Source organism: Olea europaea, unplaced genomic scaffold, assembly GCF_002742605.1.
Source record: "Olea europaea var. sylvestris unplaced genomic scaffold, O_europaea_v1 scaffold3632, whole genome shotgun sequence".
NCBI classification, from domain to species: Eukaryota; Viridiplantae; Streptophyta; class Magnoliopsida; order Lamiales; family Oleaceae; genus Olea; species Olea europaea.
The window spans coordinates 64,266-85,178 of NW_019255562.1; the positions used below are offsets into that span (position 1 = coordinate 64,266).

General features: G+C 34.7%; 4 protein-coding genes across 4 annotated transcripts; 1 reads left to right on the forward strand and 3 right to left on the reverse strand.

Moving 5' to 3' along the window:
• Positions 1-6: 6 nt before the first annotated feature.
• LOC111386618 lies at positions 7-3,144 on the forward strand. Its single transcript, XM_023011085.1, is given in 8 exon segments — positions 7-422; positions 557-788; positions 1,090-1,289; positions 1,493-1,570; positions 1,752-1,880; positions 2,307-2,391; positions 2,564-2,595; positions 2,597-3,144. Coding segments are annotated over 8 exon segments (1,050 nt in total). The 5' UTR covers positions 7-278; the 3' UTR covers positions 2,747-3,144.
• Positions 3,145-6,100: 2,956 nt separating this feature from the next.
• LOC111386619 (pectate lyase-like) lies at positions 6,101-7,665 on the reverse strand. The gene is made up of 3 exons (XM_023011086.1): positions 7,382-7,665; positions 6,821-7,078; positions 6,101-6,350 (listed from the first exon to the last, which is right to left on the reverse strand). Exons 1-3 carry the CDS (start codon positions 7,579-7,581, stop codon positions 6,101-6,103), a joined length of 708 nt encoding a protein of 235 aa, XP_022866854.1. The 5' UTR covers positions 7,582-7,665.
• A 1,335-nt stretch (positions 7,666-9,000) lies between these two features.
• On the reverse strand, positions 9,001-10,010 carry LOC111386622 (pectate lyase-like). The gene is made up of 2 exons (XM_023011090.1): positions 9,657-10,010; positions 9,001-9,353 (listed from the first exon to the last, which is right to left on the reverse strand). Exons 1-2 carry the CDS (start codon positions 9,854-9,856, stop codon positions 9,011-9,013), a joined length of 543 nt encoding a protein of 180 aa, XP_022866858.1. The 5' UTR covers positions 9,857-10,010; the 3' UTR covers positions 9,001-9,010.
• Positions 10,011-11,635: 1,625 nt separating this feature from the next.
• LOC111386620 (alpha-amylase 3, chloroplastic) lies at positions 11,636-20,228 on the reverse strand. The gene is made up of 13 exons (XM_023011087.1): positions 19,907-20,228; positions 19,255-19,385; positions 19,043-19,097; positions 18,825-18,947; positions 18,570-18,690; positions 17,830-18,170; positions 16,997-17,676; positions 16,523-16,712; positions 15,002-15,108; positions 13,979-14,228; positions 13,722-13,844; positions 12,470-12,637; positions 11,636-12,175 (listed from the first exon to the last, which is right to left on the reverse strand). Exons 1-13 carry the CDS (start codon positions 20,189-20,191, stop codon positions 12,017-12,019), a joined length of 2,733 nt encoding a protein of 910 aa, XP_022866855.1. The 5' UTR covers positions 20,192-20,228; the 3' UTR covers positions 11,636-12,016.
• Between the last annotated feature and the right edge of the window lie 685 nt (positions 20,229-20,913).

Below are 20,913 nucleotides of genomic sequence, written 5' to 3' on the forward strand. Positions count from 1 at the left end.
GAGCTCTCTTGATCGACCTTTGGCCGAATTGGTGCATTATCTTATTTGAGCTCGTCTTCCTAGCTAGGCCTTGTTTTGTTACACATTATGGATTTGGAGACACATCATACTCTACGTGTTAGGTGATCTCTGCATCTGGTCGCTACAACTATGTTTGTTGAGCTAAACAACTGTGTTTTCTTGGATTTCCATGTCCGAGCTCTCTTGATCGACCTTTGGCCGAATTGGTGCATTATCTTATTTGAGCTCGTCTTCCTAGCTAGGCCTTGTTTTGTTACATGTTTTGTTTAGGAAGGTTACTTCTGCAGCCTCCAAACCAAGATCTTGGTTTGGTCCAAATGGTCAGGGGAAGAGGTTATACTCCATGTGCGGAGTGTGGAATAGAAAGATCTCGATCAGATTGTTCTCTATGTAATGGAAAGGTATAAGTTCTTCATCTCTCATTTTAGCGTAACAAAAAGTAACTAAAAGCAATTTGTTCTGTCAATTATTTGTAGGGGTCCGAATTTTCTAGTCTAAATGTTAACACTGTTTCTGCAATTATCAATTGTAACAGGGAGTTACCTCCCATCAGTGCCTTTGATATTGTGTTATTTGGCTGGAGTCACTTGATGAGCAACCATGGGAAAAAATCTCGCTCAATGTAATTTTTTCTCATCCTGGTTCAACTAGCAAGTCAGCTAATAATTTGCCAGTGTCATCCTACAAATTTATCTCTTTCTCATCATCTATTGATCGCATGCTTATACTTGATTTAACAACCTACGCACAATTAGTCCTTGAAATGTAGAAGAGGAATATAGCATTACGAGTATTGGATCGAGTACATAAAATTTCTGTCATTCCTTTTTGTCGGTCATTCTTATGTTCATAGACCAGATTATTAGGAGCGAGACTCTTCTTATTTCTTACATCTAAATTTCCTATTGTTATGAACCTTGTGGAAAAGCATGTTGTCCAAATTCAAGTTGACTATTTGTCTTCATAGCATCATTTATCAGAAACTCCACTTGTGAATATTGTCATTTTGTTATCTAATATCTCCTTTTGCCTGGAAATCTGCAGTATTTAGAATTTCTTGATGATTAGCTGTGTTCTATAATGTGCATGGTGCATTATTTAAAGATATATGTGCTCCTTTTCAACTTCAAGCAGTTAGTAATCAGTATAAATGTGCATGGAACTTCTGTTCTCTAAAAGTGAAGGAAGATGATGAAGTGGACAACATGGATATATAGCTGCACATGAAGAGAAAATCCAAGCATGTTTATCAATCATCTTCTCTGAAATTAATTTGAAGATAATTAAAAGTTAGTCAAGTTTTCTTAAATTCTCCTTTCAATTTTTTTTGTTTTACAAAATTATGATTTGTATTAATGTTCCAATTCTTGAAATACATTAACAAAATTACCAGGGGTGGCATTATAGTGCATGAGAAATAACTGCTTAAATGATGGTGTGTGGATACTTCTATTCTTATTTGATCCCCAAGAGCCCTGCACCTTCCTGGACTAATTGCTTCTGTATTCTGTTAGTTATTTACCATGATATTGCATTTAGTTCAAGTAAGGTTGTTTCTTTCTTATCAATTAACAAGATCACGACTTTAATCTTCTTTGTTTAGTTGGTTGATTGCCCCATTATTTTCAAAATATATTTTTCTCTCTCTTTTTTTCAATCACATATTTTTCAATAAAAAAATATATATATAACACGGAAACTCAAAACTTTTCCTTATTTTTTAATCACACTTTCTCAATCAATCTACTATTTCGAAGTGCATTCTAGTAAAATATAGCGCTCAAACAGTCTCTAGTAAAGGGATGAAGATAATCCACGGTAAACCTATGCTTCGTGCACACAGAGTGGCGACCATCAAGGTTAGAGCATGCAAAGAATTATTTAGTTCGTGAATGACGGGTTTTCAACTTATGTTTTCAGGAATATAGCCTTGGTACTGTACTAGGTGACAATCATATATGGACCGCGTAGTATTCCTACAATCATTCCATAAAAATCATGCATGCTGCTGACAAATGGAGTTCGAGTAGAGCTCAGTACATGAAGAGTTCCAAAGTTTCTCCTTCTCATTGAAATAGCACAAATGAAATTGACAAATATAATTTCACGCCGCATTATTAGTGTTGAGACTTTGGGTTTCATCTTAAAAGATCAACCTTATTAAGAAGAGTAGTCCAAAGTCTTATAAGTTGGTCTATGTTTCTATCTTTATTGAATGTGGGATTTTATCCCTTAACAATTAGTACTCTTACGTTTCTATTTGAAATGGTTTTTAACTTGAACAGAAAGCTAAAGGCACTGCTGCTGCAAGGAAGCGTGCTTCTGAAGCTATGAAAACTTACTGCTGCAAGAGAAGCATTTCAATGAAAGGCCTCGTTTAGTTTTCTTCTCTTAACTTTTTAAATCAAAGTAACTTTGTTCACCCAAGAGAGATTTCACATCAAGCAAGTACAGAGGCTCTTCGGATATTCTTCTCAAGTGGCCATTCTATATGATGGTTTCTATCAAATTTGTCATTTTTTGAGATTTCATTATATTGCAGGGGTGAAATTTTACTGCAGAAATTGTAGACGGGGAGGGGCACAGGAGAAATTATTGCGCAGAAGTTCACTATAAGTTAAACGATTCAGATCCCAATTGTTGGAGAAAAGGGCATAACCGAAGAGCCTGTCCAAGATCAAAATCAAATGACCAGAAGAGCACAGTGCCAAGAAACCATCATTGAAAAATTTGTGAGTACATGTCCACTCCAAACCTATGTAGAATCAAAAAGTTGTGGCTGGTGCTGGAAACAGAGTTCCAATTGTCTCTCGAAAGAGGACATTCACTTGCCACCTTAGCTCTGAGAAAGGGCACAATATAAGGACTTGTCTTGTAGAAAATGACAACTCGGGAACATCATTGTTCATCGAGTGATCGTGTCCTTTCTTTAATTCTTCATCATGCTTGTGCATGTTATGAGCAATTGTATTTTTCTAACTTTCTTTGACGGACCCTTGTGACATGTTTAGTAGGGAGGAATGAATAGCACTCCGAACAATATTAAGAAAGTTAAAATTTTGTATTTTTATAGTGTACATATCTAATATTGTGTACTAAATGTGCCCTTGATGTATGTGGCAATTGATTTGTTGTTCTTTCATTATATTTTTTATTTCTAAAATAATATTAGTTTTTTAGTTGAAGTTGTAAATAAATAAGTTATTTATTTTGAAGTAATGTTATTTTACCATTAACTAAGTAGTTTTTTACTTCTAGGTAAGGGGAAAAATGATAGTGTTTAGATTTACCTAGAAATAAAAAGTTTATTAGTTTAACTTATTTTCAAGTATAATTGAACATGTAAGTAAATCATATTTGATAGATAATAGGGACGGACAAAATTTAATCAAAGTTGGACTTTGGGTTCTTGAGGCTTGAGACGAACTTTAAATTTGGGTGCTTAAGGAATGTAATTTTTTTTAGTTATTATTGTCGAAAGAAGTCTTTATATAATTTTTCTAAAATTTCCATAATTGCTTGAAATATTGCTTACCAAGATCTATTAGCTCGTGGGTACTCATCACATTCAAATCGAATGTAGAAATTCGTTTTTTTTTTTTCAAAACTCATTTCACAAATTTTGTAGTATTTACAATTTTTATTAATTTTTTAATCAAGTATTATTTTAAAATTTTTTAAAAATATATTAAAAATCTGATTTTCACAATAATCAAACATGAGCGCTTATATCCAATCCCTACATTTCAAATCTTGGAACATTTACCTCAAAATCAAGACTCTTCCGAACAATTGTAACTTCCAATCTATTTGCTTGATTGCCACACTCGGGTTGGGTATAACACAACCCAAGCCGCTCAACCCGACCAACCCAAACCAAATCGATCGGTTTGGGTTGATTTTTAAATTCAATCGGTTGGATTGGGTCTCGGGTTATGAATTAAAATCCAACCCAACCTAATGAATTAAAAAATTAATATCTAAGATGGAAGATTAATCTCAATAGACACAATAGTAAAGATAAGAGAATGACTTATAATTTATAAACGTCCATTTTCTTCACATAGATCGATTCACATGAACAATATGTACAAATGCAATGTTATTTGACGATAAGGTAAAAATTAATGACGTGATGATGAAATGAATGAATTCCAAAAATTTGTAAAAAAGAAAATGTTTCATAAATTTTAAAACTTATTTATACATTATTTTTACCAAAAACTTCTTGTGTATTTGTTTAAAAAATGGAAGTTTTCAAGTAATTTCCAATTCTAAAAAATTATTCAAATTCAACAAATAAATCGAATCCAATTCTAAGTGAGCCGAAGCCCAAACCGACCAAGGTGGGCTCGGTTGGATTGATTTTCGATCAAACCAATCATGTTAGGTTGGGTTTGGGTTGGAAAAAAAAATCAACCCAACCCGACCCACGCCCACTGCAGCCACACTCATCTGGATACATTATGGGCTAGTGGATTCATGAGGCCAACATAATCTTTTTGATAAAGGGAAAAAAATCATATTTCAAATGTATTCGTTATACCATTTCAAAAATCAAGTAAATAGTATGAAAATTCAAAATTAAGGTATATTTTTAAGTAATTAAAAATATTTATTAAATAAAGATAATAAAATCACGGTTAAACGATTAATGGTCACATATTCATAATTATAGGTTACAGATTATTTCGTGTTCACAAATCAAAAATTTTCTAGGTCACAATTTATTTCGAAATCACAAATCATTCAAATTACAAGTCACATTTTTTTCTGTGTCACATAGGTCACAAATAATTTTTTAGTCATAAATACCTAATTTTTTGTTACAAATCAGCAAAATAATGGGTCACAGGCGTCAAAATATTCTATTACAAATTCCAAATTGTTGGTCACAAATTTCGAACAACTCCACCACAAGTCCCGATCCAACACCAATCTTGGTCCTAAGTTACCACCACCCAATCGCAGCTTACACTACACCATCGCATCTCCAACCCTATCTCGATCAAATTCCACCACAATGCTTGGTCACAAACTGCCCACTCTCACCACAACACCATCACAACCACCGCCAACACCACCACCACCACATGACTACCACCATCTCTATCCACCAGCCACCGCACCAAGCCAAGCTGACCACCATCTACCACTTGTTCCTCTTCAACATACCAACAATACTACATCGCCAACACTGCAACCTTACTGCCACAGTAGCACCACTACCACCAACAAAACACACCACAAAATTACTCCACAACTACTACAAAATCAAATTCACAACTAACGACCACCCCAAATCCATGTCCCAAAATAAACAGCTGAAAACCACCCCAAAACCATGGCTGAGCACCGATGTGCGCGAGGCTCAGATCAAGGTGTGTAAAACGAATGACAGCACACTGCTCACAGCGTTGCCACTCGTGGTGGCCGATGGTGATGTCGCTATGCAGACGATCATGGTAACACTGTTGCACCAAAGATCCTCTTCCAATGGTGACGTCGCTACTATTGAGAGAGAAGAAATTAGGGAGAAGAGAAAATATGTGACTGCATGTGTTGAGAGAGAGAGAGAGAGAAGAGTGAGACGGGATTGGGAAAACAATGAGAGAGAGAAGAGTGAGATGGGATTGGGAAAACAATCACCTGCACCATCAACTATCGTCCCTGTGAGTTCACGGTGGTCTCGGCAATGGGCAACGGTGCCAGAGGTATGGAGAGAGTGAGTAGAGAAGATGAGTGAGAATGAAAATTTAGGGTTTGGAATTTGAATGGATAAGATGGGTACTTGATTTATGATTAAACAAACTTATTATTTGATTTTTGAATAGTAATTTTGAAATGTTTGATTTTATGTAAATTCCACTTTAATAAATTCATACCAGGCTCTTTCTTTCACCTTGAAAACCGAGTTGGAATGCTTTTCGAATAGAATGCTTCGTAACCTCACCCGATTTGTAAGTAATGAAGTTGGCCTTCTTGAGAAATCCTTTTCCCCATTCTTCAAAGAGAGTCTTTCGAAGGTCTGGTCTCGAAGTTGGGGCTGGTTTAGAACCAGGTTTTTCCTAAAATGGATTTAGCTTTCTTTTGCCGTCCTTGGAACACCCCTTTGTGAGTTCGCGGTGGGATGAGACTTTAGGGAGAGACTCTCTTTCTTTCTCAGATTGAAATGCGGGACCACTCTTATTCCTGCGTCAAGGATGGAATGGTTTTCCGATAATACAGAGCATACATAGTTCTGTCGTCCGATTGCTTCGTTCCGCCAAGAAAGATCTTCAACTAGTTTCTTACTGACTTCGTTACGGGTTTTTTTGATGGAACTGAGGCTGCCCCTCCAGAGAAAGTGGAACGATCCACAGCTGAAGGGGCAATTCAATTCCGCCGGTTCTTAAGCAAGCCTTAATTATTATATTAATATTAAGGGGAAAGGGCTATACTCAAACTTCATTTATATCATTTTTGGCTGCTCTCCTTTTTTAAGCCATTTTTCAGTCTTGACAACAAGACGTTGAAAACGAACCTCAAAAGGTCACATATTTTACTTATCCTTTTTGCCGTTTTTTTTTTAAACAATTATAATTGAAGCAAGGTATTCCTTGGTTGGGTCATTAGTTTTACGTATTTCTAGTCTAATTTGGTGCAGGGGATTGAAGTTGAAGAGTAATAAAAAAATGGCGGATGAGAAGTACGCCTTTTTTTTTTTTGTTTTTTTTTTACAAGGTGTCCAATTCTTGACTAATCCTTGGGTCTGTGATTCGGCCCCTCTTCACACAGTCCAGTTAATCGCGGGATGTGCCTCCAACTAGCCAGGGTCCGAGCCCTCCCCACCTGATCTGCCAACTCGACATTATCATCAGACGGATCTGTTACAATGTAGTACCTCCCGTCTTTACCACCGTGAGTCTGGTGGCCAAAGCCGCGTGCACAATCGGCTAGCTTCTTCCTGTTTTTAGCCCAGTTAGGGTCACATCTCCAGCATCTGTCTATAGGGTTTGTGGCCATGCACTCACCTTCTTTTAGATGCCTTCTTGTCACATTTCCACTTGTCAATACCCTACATCAGACAAGTAAACCAATGTGAAATAAAATCTCGTAAAAAAAGAATATAATTTGTACAACAACAAAAACAAACTAAGCTAAATTCCCAAAAATCGCGTCCTTTGGAGAGAACAAGGTTATGGAGACTGAGTCAAGGCTTTAGATCAACCCACTAATCGAAAATCTAAAGCAACTAGATCCTCAACAATTACAGTGCACCAAATGACAAAATTTAACTACTTACTCCCCAACTTGAAAATCTAAAGCAACTAGACGTTGACAATTACTGCACGCCAAATGACAAAATTTAACAACTTACTCCCCGACTTGCTTGTTAAATTGATCTGTGACTGCTTCAGGATGAGGATCATATGCCTTGAAAGAACTCTCCAAGGCAAACTCATCCTTTTTCTTCAAGTAGTCATCAAATTCAGCAATACCTGCATAGGATTTTTGTATTGTTGCAACAAAGGTAAGGAAACACAGGAGAGGTACTAAGTTTCTATTATTGAAAGCCATTTTGGAGCTTTATTTCTTGATGCTATTTCCCTTTTTCTCTCTGCGCAAGAGGCGAATCACTGGAATTTTTAACCAGTGATCCGCTTAATCTGTCTCCTTGAGAGAAAGAAATATGGTTGTTTATATAGCATGTGGATAGCCAAAGAATAGCCAAAAGTTTCGTGATTTCGACTAGGAATGAAATAGGTATATATCAAGAAAAGTTACGGCAGAAAGTTGAGGCAGGTAAAATGGAAAGCCAGTTAAAATCTAAGGTAACAAGTTGATTTGAGGTTAACTAATTTTTGAGGTAAGAAGTTGGTGATCTCAGCTACAATATAGGACAATATACCCCCATTTGTTTCCCATTTTTAAGTAAAAATGCATTTTAAAATAATTAATTGATGAAGAATGCGTGGTTAAGTATTAAGAAAATGTTTTAGTTTTAAGTATAATATTATTTTATTGAAAAATGTGTGGTTAAAGAGGAAAGAAAAAAATATATTTTGAAAAAAGTTGGTATCAAACAAGAGCTATATAAATAATTAAAGAGAGTTTGAAAACCAGAAATCATAAACCACGTTGAAAACTAAATTTAAATGAATATATATCTTGTTTGGGTCTAATAATTTAAAATTTAAATTTTTTCAATTTATTTTTAATTACACATTTTATGGGTCCCATCACTTTTATAAATTTTTTAACCACATATTTTATCGCCTCTTATTAAAATCTACTAAAATTTTAATTTTCAGTGAAAACAAATTGGAGCTATGTGTCATCACCAATTTTCACATAATAAATTAAAATATATATATATATTATTTAGCCGACATGTGAGGTCCGTGTTTAAGACAATTTGTATGACATCTCGTTGGCTGAGATTTAAGAGGAGATAATTAGCGTGCTTAGTACAGCACAAGTCCCATAATTAGCGTGATTAGTACAGCACAGGTCCCATTCAAAAAGAGCTATCTAACAAGACATAGTATGCATTGATTATTTCCCTAATTCTTAAAAAAACATCAAGTTTTGGTGGAAATGTCAATTTCATCATTTATTTTAAGTTAAATTAGACAACTCTAATTTGATTGAAAATTCGACATTCCTGCAATAATATTCGAACGTCCTATCGTGGCTGCATCCGACCCTCTTAGGATGTTCCAGAGGGTCGGATGCAGCTACGTACACTTCATCCAACAATCAAGATCAACGATGTATTACTATAAATAGCAAACATTGTAGCACTTTGAATATCATATAACTCTTTATACAAAGGAAATTATATCCTTCCATCTCTCTTGTTCATACTAAAACTTGCTTAAGATTAGATAACATATTTTTAGTTGAATCGTTTATGTTTGACCCTTAACGTGAAATCACCCATGAATTTACAGTCTATATCCGAACATCTTTGTCTCGTGGAATATCTCCCACGTTCACAATTCGATTATTCAATAGTCTTGTCACTATTGACAATAAGTTCTTGTTTGAGTTTAATAACCATATGTTTATCGAATGTGATCCATAATGGCTCATCTTGGATCACGGCGTGGCGGAGGGTACCGGGTTTTGGGCTCTCGACATTATCATCAGACGGATCTGTTACAATGTAGTACCTCCCGTCTTTACCACCGTGAGTCTGGTGGCCAAAGCCGCGTGCACAATCGGCTAGCTTCTTCCTGTTTTTAGCCCAGTTAGGGTCACATCTCCAGCATCTGTCTATAGGGTTTGTGGCCATGCACTCACCTTCTTTTAGATGCCTTCTTGTCACATTTCCACTTGTCAATACCCTACATCAGACAAGTAAACCAATGTGAAATAAAATCTCGTAAAAAAAGAATATAATTTGTACAACAACAAAAACAAACTAAGCTAAATTCCCAAAAATCGCGTCCTTTGGAGAGAACAAGGTTATGGAGCCTGAGTCAAGGCTTTAGATCAACCCACTAATCGAAAATCTAAAGCAACTAGATCCTCAACAATTACAGTGCACCAAATGACAAAATTTAACTACTTACTCCCCAACTTGAAAATCTAAAGCAACTAGACGTTGACAATTACTGCACGCCAAATGACAAAATTTAACAACTTACTCCCCGACTTGCTTGTTAAATTGATCTGTGACTGCTTCAGGATGAGGATCATATGCCTTGAAAGAACTCTCCAAGGCAAACTCAGCCTTTTTCTTCAAGTAGTCATCAAATTCAGCAATACCTGCATCGGATTTTTGTATTGTTGCAACAAAGGTAAGGAAACACAGGAGAGGTACTAAGTTTCTATTATTGAAAGCCATTTTGGAGCTTTATTTCTTGATGCTATTTCCCTTTTTCTCTCTGCGCCAAGAGGCGAATCACTGGAATTTTTAACCAGTGATCCGCTTAATCTGTCTCCTTGAGAGAAAGAAATATGGTTGTTTATATAGCATGTGGATAGCCAAAGAATAGCCAAAAGTTTCGTGATTTCGACTAGGAATGAAATAGGTATATATCAAGAAAAGTTACGGCAGAAAGTTGAGGCAGGTAAAATGGAAAGCCAGTTAAAATCTAAGGTAACAAGTTGATTTGAGGTTAACTAATTTTTGAGGTAAGAAGTTGGTGATCTCAGCTACAATATAGGACAATATACCCCCATTTGTTTCCCATTTTTAAGTAAAAATGCATTTTAAAATAATTAATTGATGAAGAATGCGTGGTTAAGTATTAAGAAAATGTTTTAGTTTTAAGTATAATATTATTTTATTGAAAAATGTGTGGTTAAAGAGGAAAGACAAAAATATATTTTGAAAAAAGTTGGTATCAAACAAGAGCTATATAAATAATTAAAGAGAGTTTGAAAACCAGAAATCATAAACCACGTTGAAAACTAAATTTAAATGAATATATATCTTGTTTGGGTCTAATAATTTAAAATTTAAATTTTTTCAATTTATTTTTAATTACACATTTTATGGGTCCCATCACTTTTATAAATTTTTTAACCACATATTTTATCGCCTCTTATTAAAATCTACTAAAATTTTAATTTTCAGTGAAAACAAATTGGAGCTATGTGTCATCACCAATTTTCACATAATAAATTAAAATATATATATATATTATTTAGCCGACATGTGAGGTCCGTGTTTAAGACAATTTGTATGACATCTCGTTGGCTGAGATTTAAGAGGAGATAATTAGCGTGCTTAGTACAGCACAAGTCCCATAATTAGCGTGATTAGTACAGCACAGGTCCCATTCAAAAAGAGCTATCTAACAAGACATAGTATGCATTGATTATTTCCCTAATTCTTAAAAAAACATCAAGTTTTGGTGGAAATGTCAATTTCATCATTTATTTTAAGTTAAATTAGACAACTCTAATTTGATTGAAAATTCGACATTCCTGCAATAATATTCGAACGTCCTATCGTGGCTGCATCCGACCCTCTTAGGATGTTCCAGAGGGTCGGATGCAGCTACGTACACTTCATCCAACAATCAAGATCAACGATGTATTACTATAAATAGCAAACATTGTAGCACTTTGAATATCATATAACTCTTTATACAAAGGAAATTATATCCTTCCATCTCTCTTGTTCATACTAAAACTTGCTTAAGATTAGATAACATATTTTTAGTTGAATCGTTTATGTTTGACCCTTAACGTGAAATCACCCATGAATTTACAGTCTATATCCGAACATCTTTGTCTCGTGGAATATCTCCCACGTTCACAATTCGATTATTTCTTAGGACCACATTCTCGGTTAAAATGTGTTATAATTTGCTCGCTTAGATGTGAGTAGACTCAACATCTGTTGTCCACATCATCCATATAAAAAGCGAGGTCAACAATCTCTTTACTACAAAAAGCGAAGTTCGAGCAATTATGAAAATATATTATAAACTCAGAGCTTCAAGTTAATACATATCCAATAGAAGATACTACTACTTGTTTTAGAGGGTAATGCGTGCATATTAAGTGACATTTTAAACCAGAATTATCTCTCTACTGTGAAAATTGAAGTTCAAGTACACATTTGCGCAAAAAAAATTGAGATGGAAACTCAAATGTCAATCATGCTAAATGATAAAATTTTAACAGATATGTTCCTTCAATAATATTATATATAGTGTTCCAAGAATTATACATGTTTCATACAGAAAAGTCAATTGCCAACTGTTTCTACAAGGCGCTGTATTGTAATTACAATTATTTTAAAAGAGGGCTATGAAATTAAACCCTCAGTACATATACTATATTATTCTCCGACCTCAAACATCACTTTCTCATTTCATCATAATTTCTGTGTCTAAATCATGCTGCAGAACACTTGTTAAAAGATGAATGCTCGATCAAATAGAAAAAGCATCCTTGAATAAATGCAGCACCCTACCGTGTATGTAGAATCGTACGAGTTTGTTGAAGAAATTCTGCAGTTGTAATGCAAAGAAAGCTGTTTTGATTTCTTTCATGATGTTTCCCAGATCTTGTAATCTCTTCCCTCAGCCACTAACGACCAGTTCCGGGAGCCATTTGAAGGCTCGTAATGACCTGGTCCAATTTTCATCACCACCTTTTCGTCGGTCATTGCTGCATAAACATCTCTCTCTGCCTTCATTATTTGAACCTAAGATAAAGAAACATTGAAGAAAAAATAGGCAGTCGTCAGCTCTTCTTAGGGCTACATGAAAATCAGAAAAAGTAATTCACAGTGATAAATTTATCTCTCTCATGAGATACTAATCATGGTTATTTTATTGGAATTTTTATCATCTGGTTGGTTTATAATTCTAATTGATTATGGTTGAGCAACTTTGGCTCGAGACAAATCATTAGAAAATCTAGCACATGACAAAGTAAAGGAAAACCACCTAGTCCACAAAAGGCAAAATATATGATGATGAAAACATCCACAACTTACTGTGCTCCGACATTGGATTTTATTCCGGTTTCTGATGGAGATAAGTGTTGATATTTCAGACTGATATTCAGAAAATATGTGATCGTAGAAAACTGATGGTGTTCCTGGGTGAGTTAAGATGTAGGCATAACCTTGTATTTCTTTTCCACCTGGAAATCTCCAATGACCCTTCAAGATAGAAGAAACAATTAAGAGAAAATAGTTCATAATTTATCAGTTCCAATTAATAAACCAGCTGATCATGTAAATCTGTATTAAAGAAATCAAATATATGAGATGGGGGATAGGAATACATTGTCATTCGAAGTTCAGAACGGGACACAAATGCAGAAATAGGATATCGTTGTTGAACAAATCAAAATTAAGAGTTTTTTAGCTCTAGCAGCAGGAAAGACTATTTGTCTAACTTAAACATTTTTTATATAAAACGACCAGATGATAATAGTTTAGCCTTAAGAAGGAAATAAACAAGCTAATCCCAAATTAGATGTCTGCAACATAAAAATAAAACGACCATCAAGTTTTACAAGAACTTTTAGACATGACATTGAAAAAATAAAAAATAGAAATCAGAAAGATTCCTAAAAACCTAACCTAGAGAAATAATATGGAGAATGGTAATCTATAATATATTAAAATATCACATTAAGGGAGAATCATTTTTTGGACGGTTTTAATCATCTATTAAAATATCTCACTGATGCACTGCCAAAAATTGTGACAAATTGCAAACTCGACCTGCTGCAAATTGTGCCACTTCTTTTGCACCTAAGAATGGCAAATGGCTTCTTAATTCCGCTGCCTCTCACAATATTACATTGGATCTAGCTAATCTCTCCATTCAGTCGAAATATGATGGCCAAGATAAAGTTGTCCTTGGCAATGGTACAGTTTTAAGAGTTGCACACATTGACTCAGCTACTTCCCTCTACCTCCCGTTCTCTAGATTTAAAAGGAACCCTGCATATACCCCCTATTCACTAAAATCTGATTTCTGTTCACAATTTACTAATGATAATAATGTGATCGTTGAGTTTCATCCCTTTTCATCTTGTGAAGTATCAGGTGTCAAGATGGTCTCTTTTCTTTGGCTCAACAGCCAAAAAGCATGGAGCTTTTCTTAAGAATCCTTTTCTTGTGCCCAATAATTGAATGTTTTTGAATTACATGATTAATGATGAACTAATGTTTTACCAACTCACAACAGTGAAGTGCAAAGAAAATGATATACTAGGTAAATAAGAGGTCAAACCTGAGTAGAACCAGTATCATGATTCTCAATAAAAGTAACAGCACGAGATGGCCACCATCCCACCACTCCAGGAGGTTTTCCTTTCTCATCCGATAATCGCCAATATTCACATCGTTCAAGTGCCTGAGCAATACATATAGACAAATGCTTATACAGAGGAGTCTTCTGTTTATCTTGATCTCATGCCCAAAGATAAAGTAGGTCAATTGAAAAATAAAAATTAATCAAAATAAGAAATTTGTAAACAATAAGCTTACAGAATGAAGAATCCCTTTTGTTGTGACATCAAATGCCCCAGCAGTTCCATTAGTAGCATTTATCCAGTCAATGATTCTCTGTCTATGTGCATCTTGATTGTGATCCATTTCACCATATGTGTAACTAAGGGAATCCCAGTACTCTCCTACGGCAAAATAAGGCTCGGTTGCTTCTATGTAGTCCTTGACATAACCACCCCAAAACCCACGTACAAAATCAAGCCTCCATCCATCATAGCCAATTTCTTCTCTGTGCGTCCATAAATACCAGTCAAATGTTAGTACCTTCCATAACAACTTTTTGTGACAATATATATTTTGTATACTGCAGAAAATGAAATCAGTATATGTCCGAATAAAAGATAAAAAAGAAACAAAAACTCGGTATATTTCCTCTAGACCCTGATTTATTTACTTCTACGAACAGTCTCAATTATCCCATTTAGTTAAAGTGAGGACACAAACTTAAGTTGCCAACTGAAGCCTTGTTTGAGCTCCATTTTGGAGAAAAAATGCATTTTAAAAATAGTAGATTGATCGAGAATATGTAGTTTAGGAAAAGTCTTGAATTTGGGTGTAATATTATTTTATTGGAGAATGTATGGTTGAAAATGAGCTTTGAAAAAATGAATTTTTAGAAAAATGAAGCTCAAACAAGGGCTTAAGATACTAACATCCTAATTACCTGCAAGGATCTAGCAACCAATAGAATTAAAAAGCATGCACGTATATACAATTCCTATCTTGCCAATATTAGATATAGGTGGATTCTAGAAGTACATTGAGAATTAAGATTTTGAATTACATCATCTTTAAATTTTCCCATTTGATGTAGAATTACTCGCATTACTATAATTTGTCCTAAAATAATATTAGTGTCAGTATAAATGTAGACTTCTAATCTCTAACATGACATTGGAAGAATAAAATTGGATTTGATTTCCAGTTACCTTTCAATATTGTACACACTAGCTATGTTTATAACACGAAGCAAGGAAGAAGAATCTAACATATATAACTAACCTCAGCCAGTGCAACCATTCCTTGATATCCTTTCTCACAAATTCTTGAGAGTGATCAATGTTTGGAGCAGCATGGAAATTATCTCCACTACTCTTGTTACCCCTTCCCTGACAGAGAATGATATCACATCACATCCATCAGAGCCAAATCTTTAAAAAGCAACATAGCTAACTCTATGGATTTTTGCCTGAATGGTATACAACAGGGTTCAGGCAAAATGCAGTTTTATTCATAAAAAAGGTTCTGCTGAGTCACTTCCTTCAAAAAATTCACCAAGTGAAACAAGTTCATCACAAATTTTAAAATTTGTCAACATATCTATCCTTTGCCGGTCGGACCAAAAAAAGGAAGCAACTGATTTGAACAAGAAGAAACCTTTCTTTTCTATTTTCCAAGAGGGGAGAAACAAAGATAAGCACAATGGCATATAAGAACATTAAAATAATAGAACCTGAAAAGTGAGAGGGTGCATTTTGACATTTGTCAATCTTTACATGACATGTCAAAGAGAAACTATGCAAGTCATATCCGGTGCTTTTACCTGTAGCATTGCTTTATAACAACCATGTACCAAAAAATGTGAAGCAATATAAAATACCAATGACACAACCTTACTTTATTGGGTGCTAACCGTGTGTAAATGGACTTTCACCATGACAAGGCTATCGATTGTAAATTCTCTTGGAAATGAAAAAAATGAAATTAAAGACCATACCAACATAACACTAAACATTAGAAACTAAATCCCTTTTCCAAATTTCTACAATTCAGTGGAGGAATCCAAATTGAACTGTTGCAATTTTATGAACTTTTCATCGTAAAGCAAAAAGAAAGTTGAATTAGTGATATTATAAGTATAATACATACTTGATGGTGTTTTAGAAATATACTTTATCAAAATGAAAGAAAGAGAAAATAAAGTAAATATAACAATGTTTTGATCGAAAAAAATGCAAAATAGATGCAATTATCATTTTTCAAAAATCAAATATGTTATTAATTAAAAGTTAAGAATAAAATTCAACAAAATGAGTTAAGAAAATAAGTGAATAAATGAGCAAAATAATGTGAATATAATACAAATGATTATCGAAAGATTAACTATTCGGATAAATCAATTGATTATGAGGGTTCGGGATAAAATGGACATTTAATAGATTCATTCAAAGTACCTTTTAAGGATGAAGAATTTAGACTTGAAGTTTGTCATTCTAATTTTCCCTACATTACACCAATAACTAAAGAAAATTTACCCTAAACTGCATTTAAGCATAGTCAAATATTATTGCGTTTAAATTTCATTCCTATTTGGTTTGGTTAAAAGAAATTAATCAAAAAGATGCAATTATCATTTTTTTATGCAATCTTATTTTGTTTTGGGCACAGAGTCTAAAGGTTAATTTTTCATCTCAATGCCAGATTATGAAGAAAGATGTTACAATTTGATTTATCTGACCTGCTATTTTTGGTTTCTTATTGCTCAGAAATATTCTAGAACTTTTAAGATAGAGGTTAGTGTACCTGGAAATGAGGATCATCAGCAACAACTGCACGGTCATCCCAGTTCAAACGACCACCAAAAATATTCCAAATACCGTTTTGATTCTTGTATTGTGCACATCGGTGGTTTAAGACAACATCCCCTAGAACCCTAATACCAACTTCATGTAGCTCCTTCACAAGAATCTTTAATTCATCCATGTTTCCATACCTGACAAATACCGTCATCTTCACACAATCATCATGGTAATATCGACCACCACATTTAATAATATTAATAACAACAATAATAAAACAGCAGCAGTAATAAGTTAAGTTCCAAGAAGGAAGAGAGGCAGGGGGATCTTATGGGCAACGAGCCAATACATCTTTTATGACTAAAATGAATCAAAACTGTTATCTACATTGCAGCCCAAATGTCATCCCTAAATTCAAGTTTGATATCAAAATAAGCAAATTGCAGCTACAAATAATCAACAACTTACAAAATGATACCTGGAGTTTAAGTTATACAAGTCCCTTGGCATGTAGCCTTCAGATGACACAGAGTCGGTAGGTGGAGGTAACCAGAGAACAGTAAAACCAAGTGATGCTAATTTTGAAGCTTTTTCACGGAGATCTATATACCATTTTCCAGATTTATGAGATTCCCAATTAAAGCCCTGACATAGAATTTCAAATCCTGAACCAGTCCCTGAAGATATCTTTACCGGAGGTTCTAAAGCTTCTTCTTCTAACAGATCAGTCTCGGTAAATGTTGGAATAGAACTTCTGAAAATACTATAGGCTTCTGCAGCGAGCTTCTCAATTTCTTGGAGAATACTCTCTTGTGCTTTTTTGCTTTTTGTTCTTCGATTCTTTTCAGAGGAAATATCAGTTACTAAACTCCTTATCTCATCAATGATTTCATCTGTGTATGCAGAAACTTCTTGATTTGCTTCAGAAGCATTGCCAGATATCAATAAAGAACCGGACTCATTATTTTGTTCCTCGTCTTCAGAATGAGGCTGCCCAGAATGAATGGGAGGGACACTAAAGCTTGAAAGGGGTATGCAAAAATCATTTCCATGACAATTCAACCACGTGTTTTCATTCAGCTTCAGAACAAAAACAAATGCCACAGATCCTTCATCCAATATAAATGATCCCAATGAGCCATGCCCACCGTTTTTTCGCTGCAAAGTAGGAACATGCATAGTTAACAGATAAGAACAATGGAGTAGCTATTCAGAATCTTTAACAAAAACTCTGGTGGAGAGTTGACAAAAATATACATAGAGGCTACTGCTTTGGAGGCAGAAAACATAGACAATTCTTGTAATATATACCTGTAAAAGAGTCCGCAAAGCCTTATCCTTGAACATGCTTGTTTCAGGAGGATAGGGCTCAGATGGAATTTCCCACGTTTTACCATCATCTTTGCAAATACCCCAGTGAACAATTACATCTCCAGGTAAATCAGTTTCAATATACAAAAGATTCTTGGCTGTCTCCAGACAATGCCTAACAGACACACTCACTGAGTTATCAACAAGGATTTCTTTAACAACAGCTTGTTCTTCATAGAAACCCTGAAGACCCCTCTTTTGCACACTAAGTTCCCCAATGTCTTCCTTAGAATTAGCTGCTTCTGGTTTAAGAAGCATGTTGGATATCTGTCCCAAAGGCCCTGATATAAAATATGAGTTATTCAAGTGAATTGTCAAGGACAGAAAAAAAAACATGGGAAGCACAAAGATGTGAAGCATGAATATATTTATATTGACAAAAATAACATAATGACTCATGATGTTAATTGTGTTCAAAACTAGAATGAGCTATGATCTTAGCAACAAAATCCCACTGACATACATTCATCAACATGCACTCCATCATTCCACTCAGCAGGTATATGCCAGCTATAAAGCTAAGCTGGGATACATGGATTCAGTGATTATTAACAAGTTCTCCATTGAAGCATTTCAGCTAGCAAAGATCTATGAATGATATCAATAAATAAGTTGGACATTTCTATTATTAAGTGCGAGATGAATTAATATAATATACAGCACAGAAAATTTTAAACAACCTGGCCATGTGCCCAGACCCTTTTTAGCTCCTACGATATTTCCATCATCTTGAAGGTAGTCAATAAGAGGAACCTTAAAATCTCTCCCTCTGTGCTGATACCAAGATCCAGTTTCCTCATCCTGGACCATCAACATAACAACCAAAGACAACAAAAAAAGCCATGGTGTTTTGTAGATAAGTGAACAAGGCCTAAAATTATATATCAAATCAAAGTAGAAAAGCATTGAGAAGCTAGAAAGAAGAGGAAATTCACCTTCAATACAAAATTTATAGCTGCAATTGAACTGTTTGTGTTGAAGTCAATATTCACTTCATAAATTGATTCTCCTTCTGATGATGCAAGTGATTTTTCTAAAGGAGTTTCGATTGCATAGTCCTAAAATGGCAATCAATATCAACGTACATTTAAGAATATGAGATTGATTAAAATATAAAACAAACACTAAGCATCATGGAGAATGAACATATTACCTTAATGGGAATGGAACCCGGTGGTCTCATATCTGGAGGGGGTTGATCCCATTCACTGCAACCATGGGAACACAAAATTGTATTTTGTTGCGACTAGAGTAATTATAATAAGAAAATTCATTGCACGCATGGATACGAGCATAAAGGGATTTGACCCCAAGTTAGAAACATTTAAAATTGTCAAATTTGTAACTCATAAGGCAAGAGCAAACCTGCCAACATCACCTATGTAATTAACTCCCCAGTGAAGAATCCACTTTCCAGGAAGACAGCATCCCACAGTAAGCCGCCAATTATCATCACTGTTACCACTTTCTAATCTGATTGTTATCTTTCCCTCCACCTGCCATTCCAACAACGAATTGATAAGCGCACAAATAAAATATTGAAATTCGTACTTGCACTTACTCCATCTATACTCTTAAAAGCAAGTAACAACAGAAAGAGACAGTAATCACAATGATTAAGAAAAAATATCAAGAACACAGAGCTCAAAAAAAAGAGATTGAGTCCTAAATTGAGCTGATTTTTTTCCCCGGATCTTTTGTTAGAAAACTTAAGATTTTCACACTTCTCTCTCAAAATCTTGAAATTTTAGAACATAACAAAGAGATCACTAATCTAAGTCCAGAAAAGGGGAAAAAAAATCAAAAATAAAGAAGTTCCAACCTCAAGCTTAAAAATTTCCCAAAATTTTTATCTAGTGTCATTTTCATTGACATCATCGAGGAAAAATCATATGCACACAGAATACAAACCCATTATACTATAAGCGGTGATTCATAAAAATACGCATACCTATTACCTATAAGTAAAACTTTGCTAATTTCGTATTTTCAGGCGCATAAAACACAAATTGCATACCTTTTGAGGTCGTTTTAACTGGAAAGTTTCACTGAACACGAAGTCAGAAGATTCAGAGGTTTCGACGACGGCAGTATCAATGGAGCTGGTTCGTAGAGAAAGAGCTTTAGCCGGCTTGAAATGGTGTGAGCTAAGGCTACAGGCGTCGTTGAAGATCGGCCTTGGGCTATAAGCGTAATTTAGATAAAAGGAACGGGCCATACTGGAATTGAGATAGGCTGGTCGGTGGCCGCCGCCGAGGCGGTGGGGCTGGCGGAATAGTGGCCGAATTACAGCTATAGACATTTTTTTATCACCTGGGCACGGGGTGTGGAGTGGATTTGTTTGCGGATATTTATAAGGGTGTGGAGTGGATTTTTTTATTTTTTTATTTATTTATAAAAGTTGGTGGCGGATAATATGGATTATTTTAAAATTTACATGTATGGGTTTCAAATTTGCTGTAATTGTATAATAGACCCTAAAAGTTTCAAAATTTGTAGACTGCCCTTTATTAACAAATTTCCTTCAACAAATCTGAGAATTTTCAAGAAAGTAGAAAAATAGGATCGACCAAGGGTAACCGCTTTCTTGGACCAGAGTCAAACCAAACATGCCAGTTCAATCTGATTATAATTAAAATCATTTCATTAATGGGACTTAGAATTAAGAACCAAGCTATTATGGTACAATTTTGAAATATATCGCATAATCGAATTTTGATTCAATTCATTCAATTCTTGCAATCCATGTGATAATTTGTAACCTTCTCTCTATTATTGAATAAGAAAGGAATAACGTCGTTCGACTACATCCCGATTCTAACCTCGACCGACAAGTCATTTCACTCCAATTGCTTTTATCTAAAGTATAATTATGCATAGTACGTAAAAATTCGAATAAAATAATATTATCACAGAACCTCTTCTTTAACAAAAATGTCGCTAAGTTTCCCTTTCCATCCACATCGAATTGAAAAAAGAAGAAATTATACTTGGAGAAAGTTTGTTGGATAGTTTCTACAATTC

What these genes read in the sequence shown, in the direction of transcription:
- LOC111386619 (XM_023011086.1), bottom strand. Translation starts at nt 7,581, where the DNA reads ATGGCTTTCAATAATAGAAACTTAGTACCTCTCCTGTGTTTCCTTACC. An exon ending in TTTAACAAGCAAGTCGGGGA is followed by an intron (nt 7,079 to 7,381) that starts GTAAGTTGTTAA and finishes TGTCTGATGTAG; the next exon opens with GGTATTGACAAGTGGAAATG. An exon ending in CGGACCCTGGCTAGTTGGAG is followed by an intron (nt 6,351 to 6,820) that starts GCACATCCCGCG and finishes CTGGAGGGGCAG; the next exon opens with CCTCAGTTCCATCAAAAAAA.
- LOC111386622 (XM_023011090.1), bottom strand. Translation starts at nt 9,856, where the DNA reads ATGGCTTTCAATAATAGAAACTTAGTACCTCTCCTGTGTTTCCTTACC. An exon ending in TTTAACAAGCAAGTCGGGGA is followed by an intron (nt 9,354 to 9,656) that starts GTAAGTTGTTAA and finishes TGTCTGATGTAG; the next exon opens with GGTATTGACAAGTGGAAATG.
- LOC111386620 (XM_023011087.1), bottom strand. Translation starts at nt 20,191, where the DNA reads ATGTCTATAGCTGTAATTCGGCCACTATTCCGCCAGCCCCACCGCCTC. An exon ending in CAAAAGGGATTCTTCATTCT is followed by an intron (nt 13,845 to 13,978) that starts GTAAGCTTATTG and finishes TGTATTGCTCAG; the next exon opens with GCACTTGAACGATGTGAATA. An exon ending in ATGATACTGGTTCTACTCAG is followed by an intron (nt 12,638 to 13,721) that starts GTTTGACCTCTT and finishes TCTATCTTGAAG; the next exon opens with GGTCATTGGAGATTTCCAGG.